The 13,330-nt window shown below is 40.1% G+C and overlaps 1 protein-coding gene across 1 annotated transcript; it reads left to right on the forward strand.

Moving 5' to 3' along the window:
- Window positions 1-1,580: 1,580 nt before the first annotated feature.
- Window positions 1,581-10,968, forward strand: ACTR6 (actin related protein 6). Its single transcript, XM_062615459.1, has 11 exons — window positions 1,581-1,762; window positions 2,271-2,388; window positions 4,029-4,097; window positions 5,418-5,541; window positions 6,361-6,496; window positions 6,587-6,643; window positions 7,282-7,380; window positions 7,568-7,646; window positions 8,335-8,506; window positions 9,389-9,527; window positions 10,555-10,968. The coding sequence occupies exons 1-11, from the start codon at window positions 1,695-1,697 to the stop codon at window positions 10,682-10,684; spliced, it is 1,191 nt and encodes a 396-aa protein (XP_062471443.1). The 5' UTR covers window positions 1,581-1,694; the 3' UTR covers window positions 10,685-10,968.
- Window positions 10,969-13,330: the final 2,362 nt, after the last annotated feature.

Consider the following 13,330-nt stretch of genomic DNA (forward strand, 5'->3'; position numbering starts at 1 on the left):
TCTAAATTATTCTTCTAAGAACTTACTATTATTAATAAGATAAAGTAAAAATTATGTGATTTAGGAACAATATTTTATATTTCTCCATAACACTGTGAATACCTAAAGCATTTATCACAATTCTATGGTTTGTGTACTTTGGGGTTTAATTACAGAACCAAAATTGACTATTACTATACCTGTCAGTGGGTAAAGAAGGAGAGCAACGAACACTTTACAGTGTTCTTTAAAACAATGCGTAAACTCCTGTACTGGAAAAACAGTATTTTATTAATTCCTGTGACCTGTCCCTAAAGAACCAGAGAATGCATCAGCTAGAGTGGGGATTAAGGAGGCTTCCCTTAAGACACTGACAAGCACATAAAGAGGATTGGTTGCAAAGCAGATTGCCATGTGTTCTGCTGAACATCCTGGCTCATAGGAAGACATTTGGTACTTGCTAGGGTTAAAGAGTCATTGTACAGAGTTGCAGTTATTTTTAAGTTCTGGTATTTCCCCAAAAACAAATTACATACAGATACAATTACATACTGTAATGCAGTTTACATTTTATTGGATAACAACAAAGATACTAGTAATGATAAGTTAAAACATATAAATAAAATCATATAGAATGATTTCTTCCTGGAGCAGGCTCAGGGGGGAGCTCATCACAGTATTCCAGTACAGTGGCTGCAATGATGATGGAGGCTCTTTCCTCACAAAAAGACAAGGGGCTAGAGGCATAAGTTGCACCAGGAGAGGTTTCATCTTGATACAAGAAACTTTTTATAGTAAGACCAACTAAGCACTGGAACAACCTCTCCAGGAAAAGTGGTGAAGCCCCCATCACAGGAAGTCTTTCATGACAGGTTGCGACATCATCTCACTTAGGCTCCCTCTTCCATGGAAAGCTGGACCAGATGATGTTCTGAGGTCCCTCCCAGCTCGGGCTGTTCTATGGTTCTATAAGGGTGTATGGTATTTGACACAGACTCCAGTATAACAAAACCTGCTCAGTGCCAGCGAACACCAGTAGCACAGGGGTTTATGCTAGTTATAATTAGTGTTAATTACAGCAAATCTAGAACAACAGTAAAACGACGATGATGGAATGTTAAGATCCTCCTCCCTTTCCATTCGGTATCATCCTTGCACGCAATGTTCCCGCATTCTGCGGTTCAACTCCTCCCTACGGCGCTGTGTTCCCGTACCCCCGCCGACGCCGCACCGAACCGACACGGCCACCCGCGGGCAAGAGGCTCCTTCAGCAGCGGGGTGTGACCTTACACACACCAGGGAAGGACTTGCCTCCCCTTCTCTCCATTCTCCCCACCACGGGCTCTCTTGGTGGCAGGGCTGGGGCGGTGCGGGGCTGCCCGTACCTGCAGGATGCGGCAGCGCCCCAGCAGACAGCCACCACAGCTCCGGCTGACTCAGCACCCCCCCGTTACCACCCCCGCCCGGCTCTTTGACGAGCGCTTCCGGGTCACACCAGACCAATAGCCTCGACGGCTTCCCTCGCGTCACCCGCGCTACGTGAGCGGAGCGCGTCACGCGCCAGAGCCCGGCACGCAGCCGGAAGCGGTGTTCCGCGGCACTCCGGTCCCGTCACGCCGCGCGCGCGCTGCCCCTGCGGTCTATGGTAACCATAGAGATCCACGGCGGTGGCGGATCAATACTGGGACGGCGGCGGCCGTGGCGCCGTGGGGAACATGGCGACGCTGGTGCTGGATAACGGCGCTTACAATGCCAAGATCGGCTACAGCCACGCGAACGTCAGGTGAGCGCCCGGGAAAGGGCGGGGCGGGCAGGCGTCCTCTTTGTATTGCGCCGGCCCCCGCTCGGCCCGGCTAGGCGCACCCACCAGCCCCGCAGCCGCCGCCCCGCAAACACAGCCCGCCAGCGGCTCGCGGGTCGCCGGTGCGCCTGCGCCCGCCGCGGACAGCCCCGGTCTGGCCCCAGCCCCGGCCCCGGCCGGCCCCGCCCCCGGCCCTGCGGCACGTGCCGGAGCGCAGGTCAGGGCTCGGAGCGGTCGCAGGCTGTGGTTTTACTGTGTTGAGGGTGTGGGGTAGGGGGTAAGGGAGAGTTTATTTTACCGAACGGTGCCTCGTCTGCACCTGATGTGTCAGAAGTGAGGGGTTTTCCCTCCTAACTGGCCCAATTAAATGGATTAAACTTAAAATACGTCCCCAGAATACTGCTGAAAGTATGCTACTTATGATAGTAATGTAAGGACGGTGAGTGTGCCTCGTATTGTGATGAATAGGAAACTTTCCAATCTTTTCCAGCGTTATTCCTAACTGTCAGTTCAGATCAAAGACTGCACGCTTGAAAACCTTTACGGCAAATCAACTGGATGAAATTAAAGATCCCTCTGGGCTTTTTTATATTCTGCCCTTTCAAAAAGTAAGTAAGATACCCTGAGTTTAACGTTATAGACAAATGCAAAATAGGAATGGTTTTCACACAGGGTGGCCCAACTGCAGGGTTATATGTAGTATCGTGCAAGAATTATGTTCAGCAGTGTGGAGTTTAAAAATCATAGAATCAGCCAGGTTGGAAAAGACCCTTAAGATAATGTGCAACTGTTACCCCAGCACTTCCAAGTACACCACTAAACCATGTCCCTAAGCCACCACAGCTACAGGTGTTTTAAATACCCCCAGAGCTGGTGATTGCACCACTTCCATGGGCAGCCTGTTCCAATGCTTGATGACCCTTTTGCTGAAAAAAATGTTTCCTAATATTCAATCTAAACCTGCCCTGGCGCAGCTTGAGAACATTTCCTCTTGTCCTGTCAGCCTTCTTTCAAGTAGTTGTAGAGAGAGATAAGGTTCCTCCCCAAGCCTTCTCCAGACTAAACAACCCCAGTTCCCTCCGCTGCTCCTCATCACACTTGTGCTCCAGGCCCTTCACCAGATTCACTGCCTTTTTCTGGACCTGCCCCAGCACCTCAATGTCTCTCTTGTAGTGAGGGTCCCAGAACTGAACACATCATTCATGGTACAGCCTCGCCAGTGCTGAGTACAGGGGGATGTTCACTGCCCTGGCCCTGCTGGCCACACTAGTGCTGATACAAGCCAGGATGCTCTTGGCCCTCTTGGATGCTGGGGCAGAAACTGGCACCCCCAGGTCCTTTTTCTCCAAGCAGCTTTCCAGCCACTCTTCCCCAAGCCTGTAGTGTTGCATGGGGTTGCTGTTGCCCAAATGCAGGACCTGGCACTTTGCCTTTTTGAACCTCATGCCATTAGCCACAGCCCATTGACCCAGATCCCTCTGCAGAGCCTTTATATCCTCCAGCAGTTCAACACTCCCAGCCAACTTGGTGTTGTCTGCAAACTTACTGAGGGTGCACTCAGTCCTCTCATCTGGATCATCAGTGAAGATATTAAACAAAATTGGCCCAAATTCTGAGCCCAGGGGAACACCTCCTGTGACAAGCTGCCAGCTGGATTTAACTCTGTTCATCACCATTCTTTGTGCACAGACATCCAGCTGGCTTTTGTCCCAGCAATGATTACACCTACCCAGGCCAGTTTCTCCAGCAGAATGCTGTGGAAAACGGTATCGAAGGCTTTACTAAAGTCTAGATAGACAACATGCACAGTCTTTTGCGCACCCACTAATTGGGTCACCTTGTTGGAGGAGATGAGTTTAGTCGAGCAGGATTTGCCTTTCATAAATCCGTGGTAACTGGGCTTGATCACTTAGTTGTTGTGATGTGTGATGGCAGTCAAGATGATCTGCTCCATAACCTTTCCCAGCACCAGGGTCAGACTGGCTTCTGTCAAAGAGAATAACGTATACAGGAAACACAGTTTGGTTTTGTAGTGTAGTAACTAATGTATTGATGGAAGTATTTGTAACATTCTTTAGCCTATGTAACATTTACTCCTTAGCATAGAAATGTGAATTCAGGCATGTTTACTCTCAAGTTTCTATTACCTGTCTCGAATTATTTGACATTTTTTGATTTCTAGCATATTTTTTTTAAGCATGATTCTTTTTTCTAAATAGTGTATTTTTTTTTTCGTAAATTCCTACAGGGTTACTTGGTGAACTGGGATGTCCAGAGACAGGTTTGGGATTATCTTTTTGGAAAAGAAATGTACCAAGTAAGAGCCTTTTTTGATTATAGATTTTGTGTGGGCTTAATAATGACTAATGGAATTAACATAAGTACATCAAGTATTAAACAGAACCAGTGAGCTTACTGTTCTCTTTGAATGTGTGTTCAGTTAGGAATCAGATTTATTTTTTTGCAAACTTAAGAAAATTTTTACTTTGAGCTCTGGTGTAAGAATTTACAAAACATTTACATTTCTTAGCCTTGTGTGTATTTGTACTGAGTTTAGTTCACATGTTAGAGTCACGTCAATATAATTAAAAGTTCAAGTTAGTAAGAAATAATAATAACTAGAGACAGATAAAATGTGGTTTAGAGATCAAGAGACTGTTGATGCAAAAGGGAGTGGTGAGCTAGATCCGTGGGACATCTTTAGCAAAACACTTTCTACCTATGAGTAAGTTGAATGTATAAGATATAAATATCTGATGCTTAATCTTTCTTATTTATCGCATGAACTGGATTTAACACAAGAAGTACAATAAGGCTTCGGTTTTATTTTCTTCTTTAAAAAAAGTCACATACTCTGAAACTTTTTAGTCTTTGTAACACCTAGGAGAGAGAATGGTACTGAAAATGAAAGTAATGCCTCAAAATACCCTAAGACTCCACACATAAACATATGCAGTGCTGGCTTTTGGTGCTTTGCTTTCATTTTAGTTTTGGAACTTCATTCAATTTACTCATGGTTTCAAAGAGAATTTGTTTTAATTCTTTTTCATGAGTGAAGAGTACAGAGATACAGCTGGTGACACGTTTAGGGCCATATCAGTTATGACTGAAGCAACCCTATGAAGTTCTCCCTAAAGGCGTTTGAGATACCAGAAAACACAGAAATTCCAGGATCTTTGGCTGGCCTCATTAGAGGTCACTGGAAGTTTTATTATTGATTCTACTTCATGCAGGACTTCATCTTTGATTATTAGGTAAATAATTTTGTGATGTAAGTGCTGAGCTGTTAAAGAGACATATCTTTCTGTAGTTGACAGGATTAGCATAAAGTATTATATATTAGTATTGCACTTTATGGGTATCTCTTTAAAATGTTGGATTATGATTTGTAAGGATGGTCAGGAGCAGATTATGCAGGTGTTCCTTTCTATTACATTTATACCCATTACTTTGATAAAGTTGTATCACTGCTCGTGAAGTCTTCAAAAAACCCAAAACTTTCTAAGTGTAGTTTCTACAAACAAATACAGCAAGTGGTAATCATGTCTTCAAATTTACATGATCTTTATCTGCTGCAAAATATGGTAGCAGAGTATTAAGTTTTGTGTAATGACCATCTTAATGTACTTTTTCATAGGTGGACTTTGTAGATACCAATATTATTATTACTGAACCTTATTTTAACTTCACTTCCATACAAGAATCCATGAATGAAATTCTGTTTGAAGAATATCAGTTTCAAGCAGTTCTTAGAGTAAATGGTGAGTCTGCCTCCTTCTAGTTTGTATTTATATATTTTGAAGGTTAACCAACCTTGTGAATAAATACATGAATAATCGTGCATACATATGCACACACGCGTATATATAAAGGTAGTAAAAAAAATTACTTTGTGTCCCTAGGTTTTGAGTAATATGCTCCTGATATGTACTCCAACCGGATTAAAGAATTTATTTTTTTGTAAGAAATTTCAGCTATACTCTTAGACTGCTTTCTAGGGCTGTCATGGTATATAACTAAAGAAAATTTGAGGAGAGTCAGGATGATAGAGATAACAGATGAATTTTGAAACAGGATAGCCTTTGAGAGAGGCTACCAAAAATTTGCATGAAGTCTTAGATAACTTTCCTTCTTTTTTTCTTTGAGGGGGGACTGGGGGGGAAGTGAAACGGGGAGTAGGGTGGCTTTTTGTTTGTATTGGCAAATAAAATGCAGCGTTACAGTAACGAAATGTATCTTTCAGGCAATATGTAAATAACATCATAGTCCTCCTGAAAGATAGCTGGACATATGGTACTCCTTTAGATAGCTTTGATAAATTGTGGTGTGATCAGTCTGCTTGGGCCTTAGGAAACTGAGCATGGACTGGCATTATTGAAATAGAATAAATGGGGGCATATATTATACTTAATTTTATCTGTTGTCAAAATTAATTCATGTGTTGGCTGTAGTATTATTGATTGAAATCTCTGAAGTCTGTCAAAGGCATTTAAAATACGAAGCAAGTACATTTTCATGTCAATGTAAGTTCTAAAAGTGTATATTCATATAAAAATTGAGTGCAATTTTCTGTATTTCAGCTGGAGCTCTTAGTGCACATAGGTATTTCCGGGATAATCCATCTGAGCTATGTTGTATCATTGTGGACAGTGGATACTCTTTTACACACATTGTACCTTATTGCAGAAGTAAAAAGAAAAAAGAGGCAATCATCAGGTAAGTTGCAGTATATATTTTCTAGAAGAATTGTTTGCTATGCCTGAAGTCAATAATGACAGAATTCCTTGTGTTACTCCTTTTCTGTAGGATTAATGTTGGAGGAAAACTCTTAACCAACCATCTCAAGGAGATAATCTCTTACAGGTAAAGCATGCTGATCATCATCTTGAGACCTGTTATGAAATGAGCTAGAAGTTTGTGAGGATATTCTTACTGGTTCTGTGTATTTTAGATTAAATGCTGTTTAAATGATAAAGGGGTTTTTGCCTGTTATAATCTGCTAGCTGCCATCTTGAGCTTAAGATCAAGATGAATTAAGATGATCTTAAACTCTTTGAAAACTAATAACCTAATTATTCAAAGTGCCAGAACATCTAATGTTGCTGAGGTTACCCGTGTGTTCACAATTATACAAGACCTTACATATTTTATGAGATGTCTCAGTAGATCATCAGTCAGTTTGCTAACTGATTCTATCAATACCACAAATAAAAAGGATCCGTTAGCTTGGAACTTTATCTAGATAAAGTTCTTCGCTAGTAGAGCTTGTTGCAGGATTATGGCTATACATGTTATGAAGACATTGCACAAATGCAGGTAGATGTTTGTGTTTACTGAACTGTGAAGTAGGAAAGCATTAAACTCCAGCAGGCCACGAATGCTTTTGTAAATTGAATGCAAGTTTTAGATATTGAAAGAGTTGCTTTCTGTGATTTGAAAACTATGGTTGCTCATCTCCAGTGGAAGACTGGACAGGTGGTTTTGGTTTTTGTTTTTCTTAGGCAACTGCATGTTATGGATGAAACACATGTAATTAATCAAGTGAAAGAAGATGTGTGTTATGTTTCTCAAGACTTTTACAAGGACATGGACATTGCCAAGTATGTATACAATAGTACTATATGAACAAATAGATTATTCAGAAGTACCAACTTTTAGAAACAAATAAAGCTATACTCTTAGTCAGAAATTTTCACAGTTAAGTCAAAGGAAGTTTTGTCAACAGAAAATAGTTGGAACTTAGAACTTGTTCTTTATTCTGTTGTATTTTACATTTTTCTCTTTCAGATTGAAAGGAGAGGAAAATACTGTAATGGTAGATTATGTTTTGCCAGACTTCAGCACAATCAAAAAAGGATTTTGTAAGGTAATAATAGTGTGGCTTTTGAAGTATATTTTTTGAATTGTTCCCCTGTACAAGTTTAGCAGAGGGGTTGAAAAGACTTATTTTTTTCTAATGCTGTGTTGTAACTTCTAACTTAAATGGTAAAGATTTCCTTAGGAAGTTGAGATGAAAATTAAATACTATTTTTTCAGTATATAACATTTTATGTTTAATAATTATTTTTATGGTTGTGCTCTGTCATACAACCCATCCATACCATTATTGGGGTGTATTTTTTAAAGTTAAGTTGGAAAATGTTTCCTCTGCTTTGATGCTTGTTTCTAAGTCTCTCTGAATTTCATGTAGATACCTTAATAGGTAGAAGGTTGAAAGTCATGTTATAGAAGACCCTGAAAAGTCTTAATACCAGTGAAGGCAATTTAACAATTTTATTTCACTTACCAAGTTTGCCATAGTTTCAAAAGCAGTCCCAATATTGCAGTCTTGTGTGTACCTATTTTATTTTGCTTCAGGCAAAACTGTAGTTGATGAGGGTAAAGTCACTGCAGATTTAACACCAGAGTATGCATTATTCTTAAGATTTGTTGGTAATACAACTTTACATAGAATATACTGCCTACCTCTGCAGTACATGAAGAAGATTAGCTGAATACTCTAGGATGTGGCTTCTTTTCTTAAGCAGTGGCTACTATTCATGTCTTTAATTTAGCCAAGGGAAGAGATGGTGTTAAGTGGAAAATACAAGACTGGTGAACAAACACTTCGTCTAACAAATGAAAGATTTGCAGTTCCAGAAATACTCTTCCATCCTTCAGATATTGGTATTCAAGAGATGGGAATTCCGGAAGCCATTGTCTATTCTATTCAGAATTTACCTGAAGGTATAACCTTAGAAGTATTTTCAAAAAGTGTGTGGTTTGGTGGTTTTTGTTAGGTTTGATTTTTTTTTTTTTTTGAGTATCTAAAGTGTTTTAAGAAGCTGGTACTGTCAATATACCACTTACTAAGTTACAAACTGTTCTGTCTTCTGGTGTGTGTCATATACTCTAGACCTTCTTGTCTACAAGACTCTCTGTTAGGGAAGCAGTTTTGTGATGATTCATGGATCAATTTCTACTTTCAACTAATCACTGTAGACTTAACTCCTCTTAACACCCTTTTCTAACGTGACCTATCCGTCTTTGACACCACTGATGGGATGTACTTGAAATTAGCTTTAGTTATGTTTTAAAATACCTTTCTTTATTTGGAAAAAAAAATCAAACTGATGAAAAAAATGAAACTGACCCAACTTAGTAATTTAAGCACCTTTGTGCTTAATCCTTTGTGACTGCTGTTTGTGAGGAGTAATACTAAAGCTTTCATTTTACAGATGAGGTACATGTAATTAATGTTATTACTACAAAGAAGACTTTCTTAGGTTCTGTGATGCCACATACATATGGCGGCATTGAGGCTATTATTTAGTACTCTTAAAAAAATTGTATCATTTAAAATACCCTTTGAAAAGGGAATTGTGTTGGCAGACATGGAACTTAATAGGTAATGTAAGAAAACAGTAGTTACGGCAGTCAGATTCTAAAAAAGCACAAAGAACAGGGGGATTTATCATTTTCATTTATTTCTCAATATAAGTATTTAATTGATGTAATCGTTAGATGATCATAAAATTCTTCTTGCATATTTTTTACTTCTAAGTGGGGAATAAAACTTGAATCTTTAAGCATATATTATCTGTAACTACAGATTTACTTCCTTTACAGAAATGCAGCCTCATTTCTTCAAGAACATAGTCCTGACTGGGGGAAACACCCTTTTTCCAGGCTTCAGAGATCGGGTTTATTCTGAAGTTCGATGCCTTACTCCAACTGATTATGATGTGTCCGTTGTTCTTCCTGAAAAGTGAGTTCTACACTGTATAGAACAAGCTTTGTTCTTCTAGCAGAACAAACTATGAAGTAGGATTTCTTTTGCTGGTTCAAACTAAAACAGGGGAGGTTTGGGTTAGATATAAGGAAGAAGTTCTTTACTGTGGGGGTGGTGAGTCACTGGAACAGGTTGCCCAAAGAAGTGGTAAATGCTCTGTCCCTGGCAGTGTTCAAGACCAGGTGGGACAGAGCCTTGGATGACATGGTCTAGGGCGAGGCATTCCTCCCCATGGCTGGGGAGTTGGAACTGGATGATATTAAGGTCCTCTCCAACCCTAACTATTCTATGAATCTAATCTATTATTACTAAGATAAAAAGGGTTAATTTAAGTATTCACTGAACCAGAACTGTACAAGAAGAATGTTTTAAATGAGTGTATTTTCAGACAAACCAGTTAAATTAGGGACCACCTGCTTGCCCTGTACTTTAGGTAATAAAGTTAAGCATAGAAATGTTTTCAGGATCAGTCTTTGGAGCGTAAATAGGTAAATAAGACTGTATTGTGGATTATGTGGATATATAAGTATGCAAGATAAGAGTTTAATCTTTTACTTAAAAGATTTGACAGCATATGAATGCTGCCATATCATTATTAATGTAGTCACTTCAGGGATTTGGAAGGGGTAACACCTTAGCAGAGAGAAAGTACACAGCTGAGACAAAACACGTGTATCGAAAGAACAACGAAATCTTTACTTTTTAAAAAGTACTATTGGAGAGTACTTTTAAATATTATGAAGAATCATTATCTGTGTAACATTAAACAATATCTTCTTATCCCGCCCTCTTCACACCTGCCTCCTGCACTTGTTTATAACAGTCAGTCAGCCCTGCTAAAATTTCAGACTTTGTCTCAGAGCTTGTCTGGAGCTGGGTGGTTTGATTTAGCAATCAAAAGTATATTTTTAAATAGGATAGATAAAAGTCTTGGAAATCATCACTGCATACTTCTGTTTGAAATGTACTTACTGTTACTCATTTATAACTGTTCATTTTTCAGCCCTATTACTTATTCCTGGGAAGGTGGGAAGCTCATTTCTGAAAATGATGATTTTGAAGACATGGTAGTAACTAGAGAAGATTATGAAGAACATGGACACAATATCTGTGAAGAGAAATTTGACATATAGGCAGTATAGTTGAATATTTTGTTATTCCATTGTTTCAGTCAGAATGGAACTCTTTGAAGTACAACCTGTTTCCTGTCAGTTAGGATTGTGTTTTAGCTTTCCTGTATTTAGAGTGGGTTGGGGAAAATAATTTTCCAAGTTTAAAAATGAATTTTACAAGCCTAATACTATGAAGTAATACGTTCACTGTCATTTCACTGTGTTCTCATCTTTTAGTGATAGCTTCACTGTATTCTTACTGCAGAAAACCTCAATGCATGGGGCAATAAAAATACTGAATGCTTGTGCTGGTGTGACATTAATACATAGTGAGAAGAAATTGAGTTGTCTGGGGGTTTGTTTGGGGGGGGGGGGGGGGGGAGATTTTTTTGTTCCCAAATGAATATTATTCCAACTTGTGCATGCAGTTAAATGGACATTAAACACATCTCAAAAGTTCTCTCCTGAGATTGCCTGTCCTGAAAAAGATGTGATGGTTGGAGGCCATCTTGGGAAAAGCAATCACAAAATGATTGAATTTTGAGTTTTTGGAGAAGTCGGGAAGAAAGTCAGCAAAAGCTCCACCTTGAACTTCTGGAGAGCTGACTTTGGCCTGTTTAGTTTTCTAGTTGGGAGAATTCCTTGAGAAACATTACTGAGGGACAAAGGGGTCCAGGAAGGCTGGACACTCTTCAAGAATGAAATCCTTAATGTGCAGGAGCAGGTACTCCCTATGTGCCAAAAATCAAACCAGTGGGGAAGACCAGACTGGCTGAACAGGGAGATACTGCTGGAACTTCGGGAAAAAAAAAGAATTTATCACCTGTGGAAGAAGGGACTGTTACCCAATGAAACATACAAGGGTGTTGTTAGGTTATGCACAGAAAGTTAGAAAGGCGAAGGGACAGATGGAACTAAATCTGGCCACTGCCATAAAAGATAATAAAAAATACTTTTACAAATATATTAGCAATAAAAGGAGGGCCAAGGAGAATCTCCATCCTCCACTGGATAGTAGGGGAAACCTAGTGACTGAGGACGAAGAAAAGGCTGAGGTATGTACTGCAGCTTTTGCCTCAGTCTTTAGTCAGACCAGCCATCCTCAGGGTACTCAGTTCCCTGAGTTGAATGGCAGAGATAGGGAGGTCCTCAGTGATATGATTTAGTGGCGGTCTTGGCAGTCCTGGGGTAATGACTGGACTTGGTGATCTTAAAGGTCTTTTCCAACCTAGCTTATTCTGTAATTCTATGATTAACGTTCTATGAATGGAAGCAAGTCTCCTCATTCTGAAGGTGCATCACTTGTTCTCTGATTAAGAGTGCACTGGAAAGTACCTCCAGCCTAAACTTTTCACTCTCTAAATTTTATACTTCAAAATAAATTCATATTGACAATTGATAGCTCTGTGCTAGAAATCATAAATAGAAATGAACTGCAAGTTTCCCTTCCAGATGATTCTGTGCCAAATATTGTTAAAAAATAACCAACAGAACTGTCTAAGGTCCAGTAAAGTTTTCCTAATTTTGGAATGTAACTGAAAGTCTAACAACAAAGACCAGTAATCTGTAGTTCACTAAATAGTCTTGTTCAATAGACCCTCATAAACATAAACCACCACATTTCTTTCAACAGAAGACTGAAAATTAGCAGATCCTGCTGTCAGGGTGAGTAAGGCAGGGCTCTGAAGAGCCCTCCTTTTACAGAACTTTTACCCCTTTAAATTAGTACAAGAAAATTCTTAGCAAGTCACAAAGTGCAATAATTTGTTTTTTAAAAAGTTTTCCCAAAGCAGTTCCCAGTCCATCTAGCCTACAAATAGCCATGTTGCCATTCCTCCCTCTTAACCAGGTTCAGCATTTTGAGTGAGACCCAGTAGAGGGACTGAAGAGAGAAAAAGCCCACACTACGACAAAAGATCAAACAACCACCCAACAACAAATAAAATCCAAACTGAAAACCCCCTTTCCCACAACTCGACACCAGAAGCACTTAATCAGAAAACTTTCCTGTTTACAATTTTCAATAACCTGTACACACTTCCTTTTCTGGGAGAATGGCCAACCTCCCATCACAGGGCTCAAAAAAGAACTTGTGGCCCTGTAATCTAGTAATTGGGGCATTCACCTCTGAAAGATGAAACTTGGTCAGCACTTATTTTCAGAAAGCTTTGGTATTCTGGTAACTTCCCCATACGTTTGAAGAACAATTGAGGATATAGATACCCAAAGAAGCATATTCACAATAAAAAAGTCATGGTCATAGTGGAGTTAGTCCAGCATAGGGGCCATGAAAATGACAAAGATTGGAGCATCTGTCATACAGGGACGAGGATGAGAGCGCTGTGACTGTTTAGCCTTCAGAAAAGAAGGCTCAGGGGAGGGAGTAAAGAAGACTGAACCAGGCACTTCTGGACCAGACTCACCTGAGCAGCTGTGGCATCTCCATCCTTGGAGATACTCTAAACTGAACTGGAAAAGGCCCTGAGCAACCTGCACTAATTGACCCCACTTTCAGCTGGGCTGTGGGACTAGACCAGAGGTACCTTCCAATCTCAGTTCTAAGTTTCTATGTCCAACATGTGATTAAATGTCTGTCATGAGGATGGAAAAAGTAATAGTGTCGTGGTTAAACCCAGTCAGGTAACTCGTTCACTCACTTCCCCCCCT

Source organism: Pezoporus occidentalis, unplaced genomic scaffold (assembly GCF_034315485.1).
Source record: "Pezoporus occidentalis ecotype Australia unplaced genomic scaffold, CSIRO_AGI_Poc_V1 ctg182, whole genome shotgun sequence".
NCBI classification, from domain to species: domain Eukaryota; kingdom Metazoa; phylum Chordata; class Aves; order Psittaciformes; family Psittacidae; genus Pezoporus; species Pezoporus occidentalis.

What these genes read in the sequence shown, in the direction of transcription:
- ACTR6 (XM_062615459.1), top strand. Translation starts at nt 1,695, where the DNA reads ATGGCGACGCTGGTGCTGGATAACGGCGCTTACAATGCCAAGATCGGC. An exon ending in ATATTCTGCCCTTTCAAAAA is followed by an intron (nt 2,389 to 4,028) that starts GTAAGTAAGATA and finishes AAATTCCTACAG; the next exon opens with GGTTACTTGGTGAACTGGGA. An exon ending in AAGGACATGGACATTGCCAA is followed by an intron (nt 7,381 to 7,567) that starts GTATGTATACAA and finishes TTTCTCTTTCAG; the next exon opens with ATTGAAAGGAGAGGAAAATA.